This window comes from Mustelus asterias, chromosome 12 (genome assembly GCF_964213995.1).
Source record: "Mustelus asterias chromosome 12, sMusAst1.hap1.1, whole genome shotgun sequence".
Lineage (NCBI taxonomy): Eukaryota > Metazoa > Chordata > Chondrichthyes > Carcharhiniformes > Triakidae > Mustelus > Mustelus asterias.
In genome coordinates this window covers 18,494,611-18,518,428 of record NC_135812.1, presented here as the reverse complement: position 1 = coordinate 18,518,428, position 23,818 = coordinate 18,494,611, and the positions used below count along the sequence as shown (strand labels likewise).

The following is a 23,818-nucleotide window of genomic DNA, read 5'->3' as shown; positions in this document are numbered from 1 at the left end:
AAATGATACAATCCCAGCTGTTAACATGGTGAAGCTGCTTCTTTCATGGAAGTGAATATTAAATCTGCAATTGGTGGGAGAACAGGACATGCCGTGTTGTTGCTTCCGTTCTACTGACCCCTGGAAAGAGTTTCAACATCATCCAGTTCCTGTTCAATAAAGAAAGGTGTAAACTAGGTGACATGGTGGCACAGTGGTTAGCACTGCTGCCTCACAGCGCCAGGGACCTGGGTTCGATTCCCGGCTTGGGTGACTGTCTGTGTGGGGTTTGCACATTCTCCCCGTGTCTGCGTGGGTTTCTTCCGGATGCTCCGGTTTCCTCCCATAATTCGAAAGATGTGCGGGTTAGGTGCATTGGCCATGCTAAATTCTCCCTCAGTTTAAAGTTACTTATTAGTCACAAGTAAGGCTTACATTAACACTACAATGAAGTTACAGTGAAATTCCCCTTGTCTTCATGCTCTGGCGCCTGTTCGGGTTAATGCGCCTAACCAGCATATCTTTCAGACTGTGGGAGGAAATCGGAGCACCCGGAGGAAGCCCACGCAGACACGAGGAGAATGTACAAACTCCACACAGATAGTGACCAAAGATGGGAATCGAACCCAGGTCACTGGAGCTGTCAGGCAGCAGTGCTAACCATTGTGCCACCGTGCCGCTCAGTGTACCCGAACAGGCGCCAGAGTGTAGCAACTAGGGGTTTTCACAGTTACTTTATTGCAATGTAAGCCTACTTGTGATACGAGTAAATAAACTTAAACTTTGCCAGGCTAATGCCTTCATGTATAAAAAGACATATTTGGGAAACCAGTTTTCCTTTGTAAGCAGATGTTGTGGTGACATAAATCTCACCGACAAGGTTTCTTTGTATCATCCGCAGCCTAACGTGACTGAGGTGAAAATGCTAGAAAATCTCAACAGGTCTGACAGCATCTGTGGAGAGAGAATAGAGCCAACGTTTCGAGTCTGGATGACCCTTCATCAGACCCACTCTGATGCAGGGTCACCCAGACTTGAAACGTTGGCTCTATTCTCGCTCCACAGATACGGTCAGATCTGCTGAGATTTTCCAGCATTTTCTGTTTTTGTTTCGGATTTCAGCATCCGCAGTAGTTTGCTTTTATCTGAGGTAAAAATGTTGCAGTGACAATCTTAAATTAACTGGCTTGCAAAAACTCAGTTGATGAAGGAAGTGTCTTCTGTACAAATGGTTGAATTTTTGCCCTATTTTCAGGCAAATTTTGCCCTATTTTCAGGCAAAAAAGTTTCAAGTTTTTAGGTGTCCAGATCACCAACAACCTGTCCTGGTCCCCCCGTGCCAACACTATAGGTACGAAAGCCCACCAACGCCTCTACTTTCTCAGAAGACTAAGGAAATTTGGCATGTCAGCTACGACTCTCACCAACTTTTACAGATGCACCATAGAAAGCATTCTTTCTGGCTGTATCACAGCTTGGTATGGCTCCTGCTCTGCCCAAAACCGCAAGGAACTACAAACGGTCGTGAATGTAGCCCAATCCATCACGCAAACCAACCTCCCATCCATTGACTCTGTCTACACTTCCCGCTGCCTCGGCAAAGCAGCCAGCATAATTAAGAACCCCACGCACCCCAGACATACCCTCTTCCACCTTCTTCCATCGGGGAAAAGATACAAAAGTCTGAGGTTACGACTCAAGGACAGCTTCTCCCCTGCTGCTGTCAGACTTTTGAATGGACCTACCTTGCATTAAATTGATCTTTCTCTACACCCTAGCAATGACTGTAACACTACATTCGGCACTCTCTTGGTTCCTACTCTATGAACAGTATGCTCTGTCTGTATAGCGCGCAAGAAACAATACTTTTCACTGTATGTTAATATATGTGACAATAATAAATCAAATCAAATCAAATCAAATTGTAGGTTATTTTAATCTGTTGTCCCTCACTCTTCTCAATGCCTATCTATCATCTTGGTTGCCTCTCTGAGTGATTACCAAGAGGTGTTGATTGTAGGCACTCTCCTGCTATGGGTATATTTGGACACGGCATTGAAACAATTCAAGTTAATTTCACTTGGGACACTTGCTGCTGTGAAAGGGGACACTAAACCCATTAGTCTGGTCAGAATTCATACTCAGACTCCAGGGTTAACAGGGGAATTGATTGATCATCTGTACCGCAAGACTGGTTCCTCATTTAAATTGAGCCGATGCTTACAAAGAAACTTTATTTTGTAATAAAAGCCAAAATTACTGGAAATGAGGTCGGGAAGCATCTACAGAGAAAGAATCAGTTAATGTCCCAGGTTGGTGACTCACTCATCAGAGCGGAACCTTTTTTTTATAGTTTTGTTGTGAATTTGATCCGATGAATACATGAGTTCTCCTTTCCTTCCTCCTGATGGATGTTTCTTGGGGAAAGATTGACCTTGCACGGTGGCACAGTGGTTAGCACTGCTGCCTTACAGTGTTAGGGTCTCAGGTTCAATTCCCGGCTTGGGTCACTGTCTGTGTGGAGTTTGCACATTCTCCCTGTGTCTGCGTGGGTTTCCTCCGGGTGCTCCGGTTTCCTCCCACACTCCAAAGATGTGCAGGTTGGGTGGATTGGCCACGCTAAATTGACCCTTAGTGTCAGGGGGACTAACAGCGTAAATACGTAGGGTTATGGGGATAGGGCCTGGGTGGGATTGTTGTCAGTCCAGGCTCGATTGGCCAAATGGCCTCCTCCTGCACTGTAGGGATTCTATGATTGTCCATCTTGTTTTCTTCTGCCTGATCTTTTTGCCTTGCGTTATGGGTACATTTGGATGCTGAATTGCAACTATTCAAATCCATTTCACTTGGTATCCTTAGCCGATCTTGCAAAAACTTGAATTCTTTTGATTTGATTTGATTTATTATTGTCACCTGTATTGGTATACAGTGAAAAGTATTGTTTCTTGTGCGCTATACAGACAAAGCATACCATTCATAGAGTACATAAGGGAGAAGGAACGGAGAGGGTGCAGAATGTAGTGTTACAGTCATCACGAGAATAAAAGATAGGATTAGAGGGAATGCTAGTGACAGCTCGCAAGGAGCCACCACGCTCCAGCTCCATCTTGATCCTCCTAACTACCTGAAGAGAGAACAGTTACGAGTTACAGCTTTTACTGAGTAGCCGAGACATTTTAGACAAAGCACATACTTGTATTTGTTTTCTGTAGCTTGTTTTGCCTGGAATAGGTAGCATGCCTGAAACCAGAGGCTATAACTTGAGGGATAAAGCTTGTCTGACCAGGAGCCTTGTCACCTGCCATATGTTGGAAGGAACTTGCAGATTGACACTCAACTTGTTTAACTAGGTTATGAACACACATTCCGTGGCCATCAAGTGTGAGGGTGGGACTCGAACACAGAACTGCTGGCTCAGAGTTCGGGATGTTACCCCCTGCGTCACAAGTCTGATATATTCTGAGATATTTTACCAGAATGATAATCATAGAATCTTACAGAAGGCCATTTGGCCCATCGAGTCTGCATCAACCACAATCCCACCCAGGCCCAAACCCCACAACCCCATGCATGTACCCTAGCTAGTCCCCCCTGATACTAAAGGGCAATTTAGCATGGCCAATCAACCTAACCCGCACATCTTTGGAGTGTGGGAGGAAACTGGATCACCCGGAGGAAACCCACGCAGACACGGGGAGAATGTGCAAACTCCACACAGAGTGACCCAAGCTGGGAATCGAACCCGGGTCCCTGGCGCTGTGAGGCAGCAGTGCTAACCACTGTGCCACCGTGCTGCCCCATGGGCTGTACTAATCTCACAGCCATACTTCAAAATATATCCTGGCACTTAATCATGGAGCAGGCTTTGTATTCTTAAATGTAAATTCATTATTGCAAAACCAATTCTAATGGGATAAAAACATTTTTTAAAAATTGCGTGCTTTTTACTTGAAGCCCCTGGGTAATTTAAATATCAAAGTAAACTATTCTGAGCTTGATTTATTTTTCTCTGTAATCGAACCTTGCTTTTTGTTCCCCTGGTGAATAGTATTGACATCTTGTTGTGTTCCAGTTAAAGAATATCTCACTTCTAATTTTACATTAGCAGGGGGTAGAGTTTGTTGTCCTGACTGCTTTCAAAATCTACTAATGTGGATAGCGGTGAGGATTAATCAGTTGGCAGGTTATTCAGACGTATTCTTGGTACCTTTTCATACAGCCCGTTCCCAGTTGCAGTTCCCGACCTGGCTCTCCACTGAATGTGCGCATGCACTCGTACACTAGCTGATCAGAGGGATTGAACCTAGAGTAGATGGACATTATTGGCTCTGATTAGTATACATTTTTTATATACATGATTAAATGCCAGGATATCTTCTGAAGTATGGCTGTGAGATTAGCACAGACAAGGGGCAGCACGGTGGCACAGTGGTTAGCACTGCTGCCTCACAGCGCCAGGGACCCGGGTTCGATTCCCAACTTGGGTCACTCTGTGTGGACTTTGCACATTCTCCCTGTGTCTGCGTGGGTTTCCTCCGGGTGATCCAGTAGTGGCATGTTATATAAGTCAGAACTGAATGAATACCAGAATACCATTCTTAATGAAGCAGGCTTACATTTTTTACATACCTTTTAGACCATAAGATATAGGAGCAGAATAAGGCCATTCGTCCCACCGAGTCTGCTCCACCATTCAATCATGGCTGATATTTTTCTTAACCCCATTCTTCCACCTTTCCCTGTAACCTTTGATCTCCTTACCAATCAAGAACCTTCCCATCTCTTGCCTTAAATACAATGACCTGGCCTCCACAGCCTTCTGTGGCAACAAATTTCAAAGATTCACCACCCTCTGGCTGAAGAAATCCCCTCTCATCTCAGTTCTAAAGGACCATCCCTTTACTCTGAGGCTGTGCCCTCGGTTTCTCTTACTAATGGAAACATTTTCTCCATGTCCACTGTATCCTGGCCTTTCATTAGTCTGTAAGTTTCAATAAGATCCCCCCGCCATCCCTCCATCGGGTACAGACCCAGAGTCCTCAAACGCTCCTCATACGTCAAGCTTTTCATTCCCAGGATCATTCTCGTGACCCTCCTCTGGGCCCTCTCCAAGGCCAGCACATCCTTCCTTCGATACGGGGCCCAGATTTCACCTTTTTATTTCTGGTGACGATGCTGAAAAGAAAAACTGACTAATGCATGGATGTCACTTGCCTGGCTGGTCCAAGTTGCCGTACATCCTCTCCTTACTTAAAGAAGCACAAGAGTCATAGAATCACTACGGTGCAGAAGGAGTCCATTCAGCCCATTAGTCATTCCTAATGCCACCTGGATCTTGCAATAGGAAGGGAGGGAAACGATTTGACGTTTTCTTCGACATTGTGCTTACACCGATGCTGTGCTCGCAAGCAAATGCATGCTTTTTTTTAGACTTAGTCCAAAGCTTCACGTGGGAATGTTTCTGCCAGTGAAGACAGACACTTGCTTTTCCCTAGCTTCTCAACAAATCAGGACAATGGTCTGGATTGTGCAGTCAAAATAACAGTGAGGCAATTATAAAAACATAGAATCCTACAGTGCAGAAGGAGGCCGTTCAGCCCATTGACTCAGCACTGACCACTATCCCACCCAGGCTCTATACCCATAACCCCATGCGTTGACCTTAGCTAGTCCCCACTGACACTAATGGGCAATTTAGCACAGCCAATCCACCTAACCCGCACATCTTTGGACAATGGGAGGAAACTGGAGCAAACCCACGCAGACACGGAGAGAACGTGCAAACTTCATACAGACAGTGACAACCCAAGCTGGGAATCGAACCCGGGCTCCTGGTGCTGTGAGGCAGCAGTGCTAACCACTGTGCCACCGTGCCGCCTCTTTGTGTGCACCATTACTAAAGGCTAAATCAGATAGCAATTTCTGGTGACTGCACACACTCGGTTAAACAAGAAAATCAGGAAGGTGTTGTCCAAGATGTTCTGCTCCTTCAGACATTTCACCAGAACAGCATCTCACACAGAGACACAGAAACACATGGAACACCATGACATTGAGGAATTCATCTAATAGGAAACATGCCTGAAATGTTTAGAGGTTGTCCAATTTAGTACGAGTGAATTTTTAATATAGCGACAAGCCTTAATTCCTGCCAAATAGCAGCTCTGGCACTGAAAATTGCAAGTGCTTGGTCCCATTCCTTCAATTATTGGAGATCTTTTAAAAATTTAAAATATTTGAAGGTTCAAATTTCTTTCTGGCTCTCCTCTCGCTCTCTCAATTCCATCTTTCTCACCCTTTTTGTTCTGCTTTCTGTGCCTGATTTTATGCTGAATTCAATGTTCTAACTTCCTGTTCAGATTTTGTGTGCTTCAGGGAGTTTTCAAACAGGAATGTGGAATAAGACTAACACCCATTACACGGAATGGGCTCTGGATAAAGCAGTAGATGCTATCACAGGATTCCAACATCTTTCTAGATGGGTGAAATAAGTAGGGATGAATGGCCTTCCTTATCCATGATTATCTTAGGATCTGGTAACGGATATTCATCAAATCTACATTACTGAAAGAAGAGTCTTAGAATCTTAGAATCCCTACAGCACAGAAAGAGGCCATCGAGTCTGCACCGACCACAATCCCACCCAGGCCCTACCCCCGTATCCCTACATATTTACCCACTAATCCCTCTAACCTACGCATCCCAGGACACTAAGGGCAATTTTTTTAGCATGGCCAATCAACCTAACCCGCACATCTTTGGACTGTGGGAGGAAACCGGAGCACCCGGAGGAAACCCACGCAGACACGAGGAGAATGTGCAAACTCCACACAGACAGTGACCCAAGCCGGGAATCGAACCCAGGTCCCTGGAGCTGTGAAGCAGCAGTGCTAACCACTGTGCTGCCGTGCCGCCCCAGCTTTCGGAGCGCTGCCCCTTCATCAGGCGGGGAAGGAGCTCGTGATTCCAAATAAACCTGTTGGACTTTAACCTGGTGTTGTGAGACTTCTTACTGTGCCCACCCCAGTCCAACGCCGGCAACTCCACCTCACTGAAAGAAAATCCATTGAAAGCATTCAGCCTGTACCATGGCTCTGCCCTGCCCTCTGCTGTGTGACAGGCTTCTCTCACTGATCTGCCTCTTATTTCCATGTATTTATTTTATATCAAATCAGACAGAGTTGCTCAGAGCTCCTGAAGTTTTGATGGTCTTTGCTCAGGTCCTGTCACCCTGCGCTCTCAATATAATTTACTGAACAAAGTGTAACCTACAGTGGCTCCGATTAAACGCAGAGTATAAACAAATTGGAAAAAAAACAAAAATGCAAGATAAACAAATCTCGACTGTTGTGTACTTGGAGAATGACACTCAGGAACACTCGATAAACGGACGTTACTTTATTGTGGTGTACTCTATCTCACCTGCTACTTCTCTATTTCCCACTCTACATCACATTGTATCATTTCCTTGCATATATTAATACAGCATGGCTTTATGGTGAACCCTATAATGTAACATTTCCTTCTCCCTTTAATTTGAACCTTCCCAAAACAAGTTCAACATGAATGATAGTCAATGGGTTAGTCATTGTTATAAATTCAGGCAATCTGGAGGACACTGCTCTTGGAATTGTTGAGAATGAATCCTCTGACGTTTTTGTCTTCACACTGACATTGGTGGTGGTTGGTTTAACTTGCGTTGACATGGGAACTGGAGGTTGTCTCTGCGCATGAACAGAGGTGAGGTGTTGACTTCCTCAACAGTGTCTGGTGGTGTCGGGGTAACAGGAAAGTCCTGACTTGAGGCGGCTGAACCTGAATTCCCAACGGGCTCCAATCTTAGCGGATCTGTTTTTCCAGCTGGTAACTGGTCTGCATGTCTCCTCCAGATAAGATCACCTGAGATCTAGATAGTGTAAGAGACAGGACCAGTTCGTGCAAGGTGTGTGGCAGGAATCCATTCCTCCCCTGAGGAGTAATGCCGAGCCAAGACTCCTTACCCCTGGTGGAAAATGCTTTATCTTGCTTTCATGCCATCCCACTTGTGCTTATTGTTGTTGTCACAAAATCTCCTTGGTTTTGAAGGTTACGGAAGATCAAATGCAGAATGCAGCTGCCTTTCCATGAGTAATGTAGGAGAGATCTTGGTTGTGGCCTGCGTGGTATTTCGATGGATCAGTAAGAACTTGTTGAGGCGTTGGATAAGTGAAACTTGTTCTGTGGTTGTTTTCATGGTTTGGACAAAGCATTCTGCTAATCCATTAGTTGTGGGGTGATATGGCGTGGATGTAATGTGTTGAGTGCCATTTTCTTGTAGGAAGCTCTCAAATTCCTGCGAGACATATTGAGATTTGTTGCCACTCACCAGTTGTTCTGGAAATCCAAAGCAACTAAAAACTTCTCCCAGCCTTTCAATAGTCTTCTCAGGTGAGATAGACGTCACCATAGCTACCTCTGGCCATCTGGTGTGATTGTCAACAGTTACTAAGAACATGTGTCCTTTGAAAGGTCCTGCAAAATCCACATGCACACATTGCCAAGTATCTCCAGGGCATTCCCATAGATGCAGGAATGCTAAGGGTAACAGGTTTCTTACCTTAGCATAAGAACATATTCTAGCATTTTCTTCGATCTCAGTATCAAGCCCAGGCCTCCCAAATTAACTCTTTGCTATTTCCTTCATGCGTACAATTCCGTAGTGGCCTTCATGTAGCTTTTCTAACATCCGTTTCCTCAATGATGGTGGAATAATCATTCTGAGCCCCTGGAAGACACTTTGACTGCACTGACATTCTCCTGGAGTGGTAAGGTTTCAGACTAGGTGTTAGTCCTGAAGTCTTGTAAAACCATGTCCATCAGAGTACAACACATTGGTCACTAAAAGTTCCTCCAAAGGCCATAAAAAAGCAAACCAAGCATTTGATTTTATTTCTAGAGGGATAATATTGAAACATAAGGAAGTTATGTTAAATCTGTATCGGACTTTGGTTAGGTTAGAGCATACTTACAATACTGCATGACAGCTCCAACAACACTCGAGAAGCTTGACACCATCCAGGACAAAGCAGTCCGCTTGATTGGCACCACATCTACAAACATTCAATCCCTCCACCACCGACGCTCAGTAGCAGCAGTGTGTACTATCTACAAGATGCACTGCAGCAATTCACCAAAGACCCTTAGACAGCACCTTCCAAACTTATGATCACTTCTATCTTGAAGGACAAGGGCAGCAGATACATGGGAACAGCACCACCTGCAAGTTCCCCTCCAAGCCACTCACCATCTTGACTTGGAAATATATCGCCGTTCCTTCGCAGTCGCTGGGTCAAAATCCTGGAATTCCCTCCCTAACGGCATTGTGGGTCAACCCACAGCACAAGGACTGTAGCGATTGAAGAAGACAGCTCACCACCACCTTCTCAAGGCCATCCAGGGATGGGCAATAAATGCTGGCCAGCCAGTGATGCCCATGCCCTATGAATAAATAAAAAAATTCTGGAGGCATGTCATAAAAAGGAGAGAGAGGCACTGGAGAGGTTGCAAAGAAAATTTGTAAGGATGGTGGTTGTTTTTTTTTCTCCCTCTCCATTGACTTGTTTGGCAGTGGGGGGAGGGGGTGGGGTGGGGGCGGTGGAGGCTGCACCTCATTCACTGGCGGTCGGATCTTATGGTCCCGCAGGCGTGAACGGGGGCAAGATTTCGGCGGAAACCTGAAATGTGTGGTCATGCATATTACGAAAGGATTGATAGGCTGGGTCTATTTTCTCTTGAAAAAAGAAGGCTGAAGGGTGAACCTTTAAAACTCTGAAAGGTTTTGATTGAGTGGATACAGAGAGAATGTTTCCTCTTGTGGGGAAGAGCATAACTAGAGGCCACCAATATAAGATAATCACAGAGAAATCCAATCGGGAATTCAGAAGGAAGTCCTTTACCCAAAGAGTGGTAAAAATGTGGAACTCGGCTCAACAGAGAGCGATTAAAATCAATAGTATGGATGCATTTAAGGGGAAGTTAAGACAAGCATTTGAGGGGGAGAGTAATAGAGGGTCACAAAGGTAGATTGAGTTGAGGAAAGATGGGAAAAGGCTCAGAGTAAAACTGGTTGGGCCAAATGGCCTGTTTCTGTGCTGTATGTCCGATGTAATCCTTATCTTGGTCCTTCTACTTCTGTGGTAAATAAAAGAAGAAAGCCCAGATAGAAGCCAGGGTATATGTCCATATCGACCTTTTCAGAGCTAGTATGTGCCACTAGAAAGCATTGGAACTAAACATCCAAAGTTTCAGATGGAAACAAAAAATAAAAATCTAAAGAAAAACGAGGAGTTTCCATTGTGAAAAGGACACTGGGATCTGGTGCTCTTAAATTATGAAGCCAGAAATTTTGTTGTTTTCCACCTCCCATTCAGCTTACGGAGAGCAGGACGGCACAGTGGGTTAGCACTGCTGCCTCACAGAGCCGGGGACCCGGGTTCAATTCCAGCCTTGGGTGACTGTGTGGAGTTTGCACGTTCTCCCTAATGGGTGGGCCTGGGTAAGATGCTCTGTCGGAGGGTCGGTATGGGCTCGATGGGCCGAATGTCCTCCTTCAGCACTGTAGGGATTCTATGATCTGTTTCTTCTTGTGGTTCCACAGTGAAACCTTTTGAATAGCCTGACCCTAATTGTGGAGTAAATAGGTTCCACTAGTAGCTTAATCAGGTTATAGATTTTTTTTTAAGGATGGGAATGTTTTGTTGATAACCCTTCACAGAATAGGCTTGGTTTTACTGAGTATTTGCTTCATACTGATCATAAAACCGAAGAGATGCAATTATTTGGGTTCGTCAGCTGAACTGTGACAAGAGACAGTCTAAATAAATAAAACTGCGGAGGTCAGAGCTGGTTAAAGGCAGGCCATTTCATACAAATCTCCCTTTGTACTCCCCTCATTTAAGAGATACTGTAGGGATTGTGAACCTTTCAAAAGCTATTTAATTATCTCCTTCCTTTTATAGAGATTGGCTTATCACTTTGTACAGACTGATGCACAGAATAATTGTCTCCCAATAAACAAAGGGCCATTTTATTACTAAACTCCCATCATGTGTTGTGTGTTGCATATTTACAATTAGCATGGACAGCCTAATAACTAGTTATGTGTTCAGTCATAGAATTGCTGTTCTGTTCTTTGAACCGCAAGAAGTAAAATGAAAGCCATTATATTTCACCCCTGACAATTGTCATTTTCCGTGCTTAAGAGTTTGAATTATCCAATAATTTTAAACAGAACAAAGTGGGAATTTTGTGCATAATTTGAATGTAAAATGGATGGTACCAGTTCAATGTCCCTTGCACATTTATAGTTACTTTGAGAATATTAGAACAATCCTTAAAATGAGGAACCTGGGCAATATACTTTCAAGGACCTTTATTATCAGGGCTATTTGGAGATAATAGCCATGTGTTTCCTAATGTAGCAAGTCTCCCTTTTGAAGTGGGAATGTGACAATCCAAATAATTTCAGAGGCAAATTGGTCAGACTAGAGGCAACCAGAGAGAGGTCAAAGTGCAAACACTTTCTGAGCACAACACATGAAGCAAAGTTTTGCGTTGCCTTGCCTAAGAGCAATGATCACCCTTCAGATAATTCATTTGCACATGAAGCGTTCTGGGAAAGTTTCCCGTGAGATATTCGCCGAAACTTTACCACCTCGTCTGCCCCGGAATCGGAGCCGGCGAGGTTCCCAGAACGGAAATCTCCGTAGGTCTCGGGCGGGATTTTACAATCTCGCCCGAGTGAGGTCGTAAAATCCCGCTGATTATGTTAATGCCACGTGCTTTTATTCTCTCCTTTCTTCATCAACTTTGCAGATAACCTGGAAGTGACCAAGCATTTGGATTCCTCTGATCATTCCAGCTAAATTTACCAGGAAGCTGCCTGGAGTAGAGGGCATGAGCTATAAGGAGAGGCTGGGCAAACTGGTTTTCCCTGGAGCGGCGGGGGCTGAGGGGAGATCTGATGGAAGTCTGTAAAATGATGAGAGGCATAGAAAGGGTTGACAGTCAGAATCTTTTCTCCCAGAGTTGAAATGTCCAATACTAGGGGGCAGGCACTTAAGATGAGAGGGGGAAAGTTCAAAGGAGATGTGAGGGGCAAGCCTTTTTTTTGCACAGAGGGTGGTAGGTATCTGGAATGTGCTGCCAGGGGTGGTGGTGCAGGCAGATACAATAGGGGTGCTTCAGGGGTTTTTAGATAAGCACATGAATATGCAAGGAATCGAGGGATACGGACCAAGGGCAGGCAGTAGGGATTAGTTTAACCAAAAGAGAAAATGCTGGAAAATCTCAGCAGGTCTGGCAGCATCTGTAGGGAGAGAAAAATAGCTGATGTTTCAAGTCCAGATGACCCTTTGTCAAAGCTTTTGAAACATCAGCTCTTTTCTCTCTTTACAGATGCTGCCACGTCTGCTGAGATTTTCCAGCATTTTCTCTTTTGGTTTCAGATTCCAGCATCCGCAGTGATTTGCTTTTATCCAGGGATTAGTTTAATTTGGCATCATGTTGGGCACAACATGGTGGGCCGAAGGGCCAGTTCCTGTGCTCTATGTTCTAAATTTGATGTTCTCTCAAATGCTGAAACCTTTAGAGCACGTTTTAAAAGAATACATTTAGATCAGATGCAATACCTTGTCTTGTCAGCTTGGATCTTATTTGTCTGTTTTGGGGGAACCATAGATTGGACTCAATTTGAATTTGGCTTTTGGAGCAACCAAGGAGATGGATTAAGGGCTAACCCAATCCACTCTGCGCATTGACTTTGTAACTTTAAGAATGAAGTAAAGTAAACTAAAATTGCAGCTTCAGAAAGGATTATGTAGGAAGTGGGACTATAACAGTGAAAAGGAAATAGCAAGGTATTTTATGGTGGAATTAAGCCTCTGAGGAACAAAGGCACAACACATTAAGACCAAAATTGCAACTGCTGAATAAGGAGGTGAAAATTGACCTTCTAACCATTTATATAAAAATAATGAATGGTTTAAGAGAATACAGGAGAATGGGAATGGGAGAGCTATAAGATCCAGTTTGGGATAATTGAAAGGAAGAAGTGACTGATAATGTGGATATCAGCAGAAGCACATTGTTTCTGCTATGTGATAATGCCCCATCTCATGTGTTTTTGCTCCTGGGTGGTTGGAGGCTATGATATTGGGAGGGGAGGACTGCAGCAATGAGGGTAGAATCATAGAATCTTACAGTGCAGAAGGAGGCCATTCGACCCATCTCCATCCAGAGAATTTGGAAGGACGTTTGAATGGGTATATTTAGACTGTGACCTTAGGTCACTGTGAAGCATAGGATTGAAGCTATGGTTGCAGTGTGAATCTGTAACCTGGGGCTTGATTGAATCCAGAGAGAAGCTGTATGAGGCTACTTGGGGGATGTAGTCCCACACTGTCTGGAGTTCAATAACAGATGAACTGCAACTCCAGTGCGGGTGAAAAGCTGTTATTTTCAGCTCGGATCAGCAATCTGTGCAGAGTCTGCATGTTCTCCCTGTGTGTGCATGAGTTGCTTCTGGGTGCCTCGCTTTCCTCTCACAGTCCAAAAAACCATGCTGGTTAGGTGCATTGGCCATGCTAAATTCTCCCTTAGGGTCAAGTTAGCATGGTTAATCCACCTAACCTGCACCTGTACCCGAACAGGAGTGTGGCGGCTAGGGGATTTTCACAGTAACTTCATTGCAGTGTTAATGTAAGTCGACTTGTGACACAGATAAATAAACTTTAAACTTTAAAGAAAGTCGAGGATATAAGAACTGTTTTGCCACATAAATTTGCGACAGATACAAAATGTAGAGCTAACTGAAGTATTACATATATAATAAACTACATCCAGTAACTATTCTTCGGAATGTTAAAAACCTGAAGATGAGGAACATATTGCAATATTCCAAACAGGGATGAAACCTGAATGGAAATATGACCTCAATAGACCAACATTTATAATGGTAAAAATGTTCAAAGTCAATGGAAATAATGTTACTGATGCCCCTCTAAAGGCTACAGAAGCCAGGCAAAGCAGTCAGCAATATAACATGTAAGTTATCATTGATCTCATAGACTCATAGAGGTTTACAGCATGGAAACAGGCCCTTCAGCCCAACTTTCCATGCCGCCTTTTTTTTTAAACCCCTAAGCTAATCCCAATTGCCTGCTTTTGGCCATATCCCTCTATACCCATCGTACCCATGTAACTATCTAAATGCTTTTTAAAGACAAAATTGTACCCGCCTCTACTACTACCTCTGGCAGCTCACCACCCTCTGTGTGAAAAAATTGCCCCTCTGGACACTTTTGTATCTCTCCCCTCTCACCTTAAACCTATGCCCTCTAGTTTTAGACTCCCCTACCATTGGGAAAAGATATTGACTATCTACCTTGTCTATGCCCCTCATTATTTTATAGACCTCTATAAGGTCACCTCTCAGCCTCCTACACTCCAGAGAAAAAAGTCCCAGTCTATTCAGCCTCTCCTTATAACTCAATCCATCAAGTCCCGGTAGCATCCTAGTAAATCTCTTCTGCACTCTTTCTAGTTTAATAATATCCTTTCTATAATAGGGCGACCAGAATTGCACACAATATTCCAAGTGTGGCCTTACCAATGTCTTGTACAACTTCAACAAGAAGTCCCAACTCCTGTACTCAATGTTGTGACCGATGAAACCAAGCATGCCGAATGCCTTCTTCACCATTCTGCCCACCTGTGACTCCACTTTCAAAGAGTTATGAACATGTACCCCTAGATCTCTTTGTTCTGTAACTCTCCCCAACGCCCTACCATTAACTAAGTAAGTCCTGCCCTGGTTCAATCTACCAAAATGCATCACTTCACATTTGTCGAAATTAAACTCCATCTGCCATTTGTCAGCCCATCTAATGACCTAATGGAATTCTTCATAAAGATGCCAATAGGTGAGAGTTGTTTTAGTGAATACGTAATCTGCTTGAATTTTTGGATTAAAGTTCCATGTGTGAAAGTTTAAGGAAGGAAGTCAATGTTTTTTAAGTTTATATATCAGTCACAAATCGACTTACATTAACACTGCAATGAAGTTACTGTGAAAATCCTCTAATCGCCACACTCCTGTTTGGGTACACTGAGCGAGAGTTTAGCATGGCCAGTGCACCTAACCAGCACGTCTTTCGGACTGCGGGAGGAAACTGGAGCACCCGGAGGAAATCATAGAATCCTACAGTGCAGAAGGAGGCCATTCGGCCCATCGAGTCTGCACCGACCACTAGCCCACCCAGGCCCTATCCCTGTAACCCCATGCATTTACCCTAGCTAATCCCCTTGACACTAAGGGGCAATTTAGCATGGCCAATCCACCTAACCCGCACATCTTTGGACAGTGGGAGAAAACCCAGAGCACCCAGAAGAAACACATGGAGACACAGGGAGAACATGCGGACCCTACACTGACAGTGATCCAAGCCGGGAATCGAACCCAGGTCCCTGGCGCTGTGAGGCAGCAGTGCTAACCACTGTGCCGCCAATGGGTTACAAAGCAGCTCAACAGTAAAGGGAGTAAAGTGACCATGGATAGGAAAAGGTCTTTTTGGCAGGGATCTGTTCACCTGTCCCTACTATTCATAAACTACTTTGACAAGCGCATCTATTGTACCATTATAAAATTGGCCGATAACATCAAGTGTTAAGTATCGGGGGCTAATAGGGCTGGAAAGATCTGGATCAATTAAGTAGAGAGTTACAGTAAATCCAGTTCCATTCTATAGTCTAAAGTGTAAGATAACAACCAATGAACCAAGAAACAGTAAATATACACAATGAAGGAATGCGTAATAGTAGGGAAGGGAAAGCTTTGGATGTGACGACTCATGAAAAGCTTCCAATTAACGTAAGGCTATCAACAAAACTAGTCCAAATAAATCAAATTATAGATCAACGTTTTTCCAGCTTTCTGTCCATCACTGCTGAGACAACAGCCGTAATATTGTTTGTATCCTTTAAGGCTCCAATCTCTCAAAAAGATATCGATGCATAGAAATAGATTCGGGAAAGTTAAAGTTGCAGGGTGGCACGGTGGCACAGTGGTTAGCACTGCTGCCTCACAGCCCCAGGGACCCAGATTCAATTCCACTTCATCACTGTCTGTGTGGAGTTTGCACATTTTCCCCATGGGTTTCCTCCGAGTGCTCCGCTTTCCTCCCACGGTCTAAAGATGAGCGGGTTAGGTGGATTGACCGATGCTCAAATTGACCCTAGATCTGAGGGATTAGCAGGGTAAATATGTGGGGGTTAGGGGAAATAGGAGGATGGGATTGTGGTCGGTGCAAACATGATGGGCCGAATGGCCTCCTTCTGCACTGTAGGGACTCTATGAGAAGAGACTTGATGAACTAGCTTTCACGTGGGGAAGAGATGATGAGTGATCTGCGTACAAGGTACAGGGAGGCATAGCTGTTTTAGACATAAGCGGGCAACGTGATGCTGACTCGGAGTACTGGACTGAAGGATAGGGGTTTAAAATGTTTAAAAACCACGATTTAAGATTTGATTTTTGTAGAAACCTTTTTTCACAGAATCTTGCAGACATGGAGCAGACTGTTAAAAGAAACAATGGCAATGCATCACTTAACCTCTTAAAAAAAGGAGGTGGCTAATGTTTGACTGGGAACTCAACTAGAATATTTCAGATATAGATGTAAATGGTTATTCTGATTATTAAATAGTACACAGGACACTCGTTTCCGTGCTGAGGTCAGGAGTGCTATTACCCAAGTAGACTCGGGCTGAATAGTGGAAATGATGGATGGGTGAATATCCAGAGTCTTGTTTGAATATTTTTGGTGATCAGGGAATATTTTAACAGAACCCTTCCCCAGGGGATTATTAGGTTGAAGTAAGTCAATGATAAGGTAGATGGTACTTAGATTGTGGAACAAATGGGCTTACACACAATATGAAATAAGGGCTCCAATTGTTAAGGGGCTGCAGAAGTAGAGGGACTTGTGTGTATATATAGAAATCATAGAATCCCTACAGTGCAGAAGGAGGCCATTCAGCCCATCGAGTCTGCACCGACCACAATCCCACCCAGGTCCTATTCCCATAATGCCACATGTTTACCCTGCTAATACCCTGACACTCGGGTCAGTTTAGCATGGCCAATCAACCTAACCAACACGTCTTTGGAGTGTGGGAGGAAACAGGAGCATCCGGAGGAAACCCACACAGACACGGGGAGAATGTACAAACTCCACACAGACAGTGACCCAAGCCGGGAATTGAACTCGGGTTCCTGGTGCTGTGAGTCAGCAATGCTAACCACTGTGCCACTGTGCCGCCCTATGCATAGATCACTGAGAGTGGCAGGACAGTTGGAAAGATCAGTTAATAAAGCATGCATTATCCTGGGCTTTATTAAGAGATGGTTATCATGATGTGGAGATGCCGGTGTTGGACTGGGGTAAGCACAGTAAGAAGTCTCACAACACCAGGTTAAAGTCCAACAGGGACCTGGGTTCGATTCCCGGCTTGGGTCACTGTCTGTGTGGAGTTTGCACATTCTCCTCGTGTCTGCGTGGGTTTCCTCCGGGTGCTCCGGTTTCCTCCCACAGTCCAAAGATGTGCGGGTTAGGTTGATTGGCCATGCTAAAATTGCCCTTAGTGTCCTGAGATGTGTAGGTTAGAGGGATTAGTGGGTAAAATATCTAAGGATATGGGGGTAGGGCCTGGGTGGGATTGTGGTCGGTGCAGACTCGATGGGCCGAATGGCCTCTTTCTGTGCTGTAGGGATTCTAAGATTCTAAGTTTATTTGGTAGCAAATACCATAAGCTTTCGGAGCACAGCTCCTTCGTCAGATGGAGTGGATATCTGTTCTCAAACAGTGCAAACAGACACAGAAATCAAATTACAGAATACTGAATACAGAATGACAACGGATGAATGAACACCGCTCGACAATCACCAGGCAAGACTGTTCTCTTCCTGTGGGGGAGCACTTCAGCAGTCACGGGCATTCAGCCTTGGATCTTCAGGTAAGCGTTCTCCAAGGCGGCCTTCATGACACACGACAGCGCAGAGTTGCTGAGCAGAAACTGATAGCCAAGTTCCGCACACATGAGGACGGCCTAAACCGGGATGTTGGATTTATGTCACATTATCAGTAACCCCCACAGCTTGCCTCCTGGACTTGCAGAATTTCACTAGCTGTTCTGTCTGGAGACAATACACATCTCTTTAACCTGTGTTGAATGCTCCCTCCACCCACATTGTCTGTACATTTAAGACCTGGCTGGCTGTAGAGATTTGCATTCTAATCAGTATTCTGTAATTTGATTTCTGTGTCTGTTTGCACTGTTTGAGAACAGATATCCACTCCATCTGACGAAGGAGCTGTGCTCCGAAAGCTTATGGTATTTGCTACCAAATAAACCTGTTGGACTTTAACCTGGTGTTGTGAGACTTCTTACTTTATTAAGAGAGGCATGGAGTACAATAGCAAGGAGGTTATGATGAACTTGTGCAAGAAACTAGTTAGACCTCAGCTGGAATATTGTGTATAATTCTGGGCGCCACGCTATCAGAAGGATGTGAACACATTGGAGAGAGTGCAGAAGAGGTCTACAAGAATGGTTCTAAGGATGAGAAACTTCAGTTATGAGGATAGATTGGAGAGATTGAGACTGCTTTAATCAGAGAGAAGAAGGCTAAGAGGAGATTTAATAGAGATGTTCAAAATCATGAGGGGGCTGGACAGAGTACACAGGGAGAAACTACACCCACTCAGAAAAAGGATGAAGAATGAAAGGGCACAGATTCAAAGTGATTTGCAAAAGAAGCAAATGTGATGTGAGAAAAAACTTCTTCCACAAAGTGAGTGGCTGGGGTCTGGAATGCATTGCCTGGAAGTGTGGTGGAGGCAGGTTCCTTGAGACATTTGAGAGGGCATTAAATTATTATTTGAATAGAAACAATGTGCAGGGGTACGGGGGAAAGGCAGGAGAATGCCACTGAGTCATAGTGAGCATTTGGTAAGTTGCTGCAGACACAATGGACCAAATAGCCTCCTTCTGCACCGTAACAATTCTGTGTGGCTAAATTGCGGATACTCATTCTATAGAGTTTTATAGCAGCAGATAATTGCTCATTGGCTAGACAGAACATGTTCAACTGGAAAAGGGGAAATTTAGTTGTGCTATTGGGAAATACATCACATTATGATTACCAATGCATCAAACAAACATCTGAGCACGTATCGGAGGCAAAATTTTACACAACATTACAATTGTAGCATTGGTCTGAAGCAGTTTTCTTTCACATCAGCGCTATGGTATTATAAACCCAGAGATAGGCCCCAACCTACCTCAGGGAGTTGCTGCACTTTGCTTCAGTCAAATTATGTTCTAACCATGGATTTATACCACAAGGCTCCTTGTAAAGTAAGTAGTCTCACAACACCAGGTTTATTTGGTATCACGAGCTTTCGGAGCGCTGCTCCTTCAAAGACACTGGAGTTGTATTGTACGTACAGGCTAAACCTAAATGCTAAACAGTCGGGGCACTGTTTTTCAGGATTATTCAGCGAATTTGTATGAAATGATCGTGTTTGTTAAACTGATCTTGTGAAAGAATTGTTGGCCCAGTGACCCTTCAGAGATAATTGTCGTCACTTAATAAACATTGGTCAAAATTCTCCGGCCGTTCACGCTCCGCTGGCACTGCCAGCGAGGGTGGAGAATTCAGCGCTCAGCCAAATCTCCGTTCACTGCAGCGGGACCAGAAAATTCCGCCAACGCAAACAGCTGGAGATTTCCACCCCATGGTTTTGAAACGCTTGGGCTGCGTTTTCACCAGAAGTGTTTCCAGCTACGAAAGTGATGTTGTTTCTGTATATAGCTGAAGGAACAAACGTTTGTGTAATTTTTCTCAGGTAGTTATTTAAAGTTTATTTATTAGTCACAAGTAAGGCTTACATTAATGCTGCAATGAGGTTACTGTGAAATTCCCCTAGTCGCCACACTCCGACACCTGTTCTGGTCAATGCACCTGACCATATTTCATAGAATCCCTGCAGTGCAGAAGAAGGCCATTTGGCCCATCGAGTCTGCACCGAGCACAATCCTACCCTGGCCCATCTCCATAACCCCAAGCATTTACCCTAGCTAGTCCCCCTGACACTAAGGGGCAGTTTAGCATGGCCAATCCACCTAACCAGCACAGCTTTCGGACTGTGGGAGGAAACCGGGGCACCCGGAGGAAACCCACCCAGAAACGGGCAGAATGTGCAGACTCCACACAGACAGTGACCCAAGCCGGGAATCGAACCCAGGTCCCTGGCGCTGTGAGGCAGCAGTGCTAACCACTGTGCCACCGTGCCACTGTTTTGATAAATTGTTCCCCATCACCATGCTTGACACATGGCACAGTTTTGGTCTGATATCAGAAAGTAAATCGTAAACACTGAAATTACGGAGGTTTGACATGGATTGAGCGCTTGAATCCATAGAATCCATAGAATCCCTACAGTGCAGAAGGAGGCCATTCGGCCCATCGAGTCTGCACCGACCACAATCCCACCCAGGTCCTAATCCCGTAGCCCCACATATTCACCCTGCTAATCCTCCTGACACTAGGGTCAATTTAGCATGGCCAATCAACCTAACCCGCACATCTTTGAGACCAGGATTTGGTGTTCTTCAGTCGAGTTCGCCAGATTGAGCAACTCAAATTCTAGTCAGCCAACTATTTCTAATTCAATTCTTCTTTTGCTGTTCATCTTCTCCTAGGTTTGGCAGATCCCAGATCATGTCGCACTCCGGTCCATAACGGACCCCATTGTTGTTTTGGAAGGACACTCGAAGAGGGTCGGGATTATTTCATGGCATCCGACTGCTCGGAATATTTTACTTAGTGCAGGTAATGTCAGCACCGTCTTCCATCTTGGTCAAGTTGTGATAGATTGAAGTTGCACTAATGGCTGATTCCTCCAGTCCTTCATTCAGGTCATTGCCCTTTTTCATTCAGCACATGAAAAAATGTACTTTAAATTATTAACGATGGATATTTTTGTTCCTCCTCTACCCTAGTAGATGTGGAGATGCTGGTGTTGGACTTGGGTAGGCACAGCAAAGTCTCACAACACCAGGTTAAAGTCCAACAGGTTTATTTGGTAGCAAGAGCTTTCGGAGCGCTGCCGTTCATCAGGTGAAGAAGGAGCAGCACTCCGAAAGCTCATGCTACCAAATAAACCTGTTGGACTTTAACCTGGTGTTGTGAGACTTCTTACTGTTCCTTAGCAGATTTAGACAAGGACATGTTGAAAAATTTGCTACTTCAAGAAATGAAAAGGGTGCATTTTTGCCTTTTTTTATTGATTGGTGGGACATGGGCGTCACTGTCTGGCCAGCATTTATTGCCCATCCCTGGTTGCCCTTGGAGGGCAGTCTGAGAGTCAACCACATTGTTATGGCTCTGGAGTCATATGTAGGCCAGACCAGGTAAGGATGGCAGATTTCCTTCCCTATAGGACATTAGTAAGCCAGCTGGGTTTCTCCAACAATTGACAATGGTTTCATGGTCATCAGTAGATTCTTAATTACAGATTTTTAAAACTTGAATTCAAATTCCACCATCTGCCGTGGCGGTGATTCGAACCCGGGTCCCCGGAACAGTAGCTGAGTTTCTGGATTAATAGTCTAACAATAAAACCACTAAGCCATTGTCTCCCTCTAATGCCTAATTCATTGTTTTTTACCTAATATGGAGGAACTTTGCAGATTGCGATGTACCATTCGTTCTGTGGGGAAGAAAAGCTACTCTCAAGTAAATGCTACTTCTTAGCTCAGTATTAAACATACCCTGAGCACAAGGTGAGGGGGAAATGGTATTTCCATGAGAATTTACAATGAGATTCCTTTCCAGTTGCTAATCTACACCTCCTGTTGGTCAGTTAGGCAATGGCAGGAAAGCTAACATCCCAGTATCCCAGGCAGAGTAGTGCACTGGGTCATTGGGGGCAATTTTAACCCAGGTGGATGTGGATCAGGCTGGATGTTCAAATGTTATCTGAAACCCCAGCCAAACCCAACCCACTCACTTATGATTTTGATGGAGGGAGACAGTGGGTGGACAAACAATATGCTCACAGGAGGGGAGTTGGCAATTTAAATATTAGAAATCTCTCACCAACAAACATGTTCGGCTCACTGTGCTGTATTTTTGTATGTCATCCCTGTGTAAAGATTGTCGGGAGATCAGCTATTACACCTGTTCCTAATAATTCTTTAAAAATATTTTTAAGGGCATGATTAATACCATTTGCCTTTTATTTTGAGTCTCCTTGTCTGAAATCCTCTTTTTACTTGGAGTAGCTTTTCTTTCATATAGAGTGAACTGTATGTAGCGATCTGCTGTTCCTCCATATTAACTGAAAACTAGAATTATGCAGAATGCAGCCCGCTAGGGTGGCACGGTAGCACAGCGGTCAACACTGCTGCCTCACAGCACCAGGGACCCGGATTTGATTCTGGCCTTGGGTGACTGTCTGTGTGGAGTTTGCACGTTCTCCCCATGTCTGCATGGGTTTCCTCCGAGTGCTCTGGTTTCCTCCCACACTCCAAAAATGTGCAGGTTAGTTGGATTGGCCATGCTAAATTGCCCCTTGAGTGTCCCAAGATGTATAGGTTAGGGGAATTAGTGGGGTAAATATGTGGGGTTACAGGAATAGGGCTTGGGTAAGATGCTCTATTGGAAAGTCAGTGCAGACTCGATGGGCTGAATGGCCTCCTTTTGCATTGTAGGAATTCTATGATTCTATTATCATCTCTTAAAGCGGCAAATTTCTCAATGTTCAATTGTCTCAGACCGGAATCTTACGGCCGTTCACGCCGGCGGGATTTTCTGCTCCCGCTGCACTGAATGGAGATTTGATTGGGTGCCAAATTTTCCATCCTCACTGCCACGGCAGCGGGGCGTGAATGCCCAGTAAGATCGTGCCCTGAATCTGCTAGGGAAGGGGAGGAACAAAAATATCTCCCATAGATAATTCAAAGGGCTTTTCTCCGTCTGCCTTTTAATCTTCTATTAGTGGCCACCTTAGGTGAAATTTCTATCTCCTTTCGTACTTATCAATTCCCTGCACCCCCATTCCATCATGGAAATGTGACTTCCACAGGGACTGTGCATCTGATAGTAACTCAAGGACACAAACAGCAAAGTGACTGATTGCCGTTGTTCAGTGAAATAGGAGCATCCCTGTGGAAGGTGAGTGTCTCGGAGAGAACAGAAGAGTCATTAATTCAAATGTGTTCTGAGAAGATTTGGTTTGAATGAATCAGAGTTGATGAATTGAGGGAGACTGTCATTACCAGGATTTATAGCAGCCTTCAGTTTTTTCATGTGAATATATAATAAAACCTCTCTTTAATGTGCTGAACTCACCTGTGTCTTTCGGTGATTCTGTTGCACAGCTCCTGTACAGAGCATGCTGAGATGCAGTTGCTTGCATTCACATATGCTAACGTTAAGCTGTTCGCTGTTGATGATCAGTGCTCATTTAGAAGGACTTTGCATTGGTACTGCTGCACAGTGCACGGGCAGCACAGTGGTTAGCACTGCTGCCTCACAGTGCCAGAGACCCAGATTCAATTCCCGACTTGGGTCACTGTCTGTGCGGAGTCTGCACGTTCTCCCCGTGTCTGCATGGGTTTCCTCCGGGTGCTCCGGATTTCTTGCACAGTCTGAAAGACATGCGGTTAGGTGCATTGGCCGTGCTAAATTCTCCCTCAGTGTACCCGAGCAGGCGCCGGAGTGTGGCGACTAGAT

The 23,818-nt window shown here is 44.6% G+C and overlaps 1 protein-coding gene across 5 annotated transcripts in view; it reads left to right on the top strand.

Moving 5' to 3' along the window:
• LOC144501291 (coronin-6-like) overlaps positions 1-23,818 on the top strand; it is a 303,060-nt gene that overhangs the window by 233,467 nt on the left and 45,775 nt on the right. For all 5 annotated transcript variants that reach the window (XM_078224864.1, XM_078224861.1, XM_078224860.1 and 2 more), the window contains one exon: positions 20,782-20,911. In XM_078224864.1, coding sequence (XP_078080990.1) covers positions 20,782-20,911 — 130 coding nt within the window. The remainder of the gene's footprint in view (positions 1-20,781; positions 20,912-23,818) is intronic.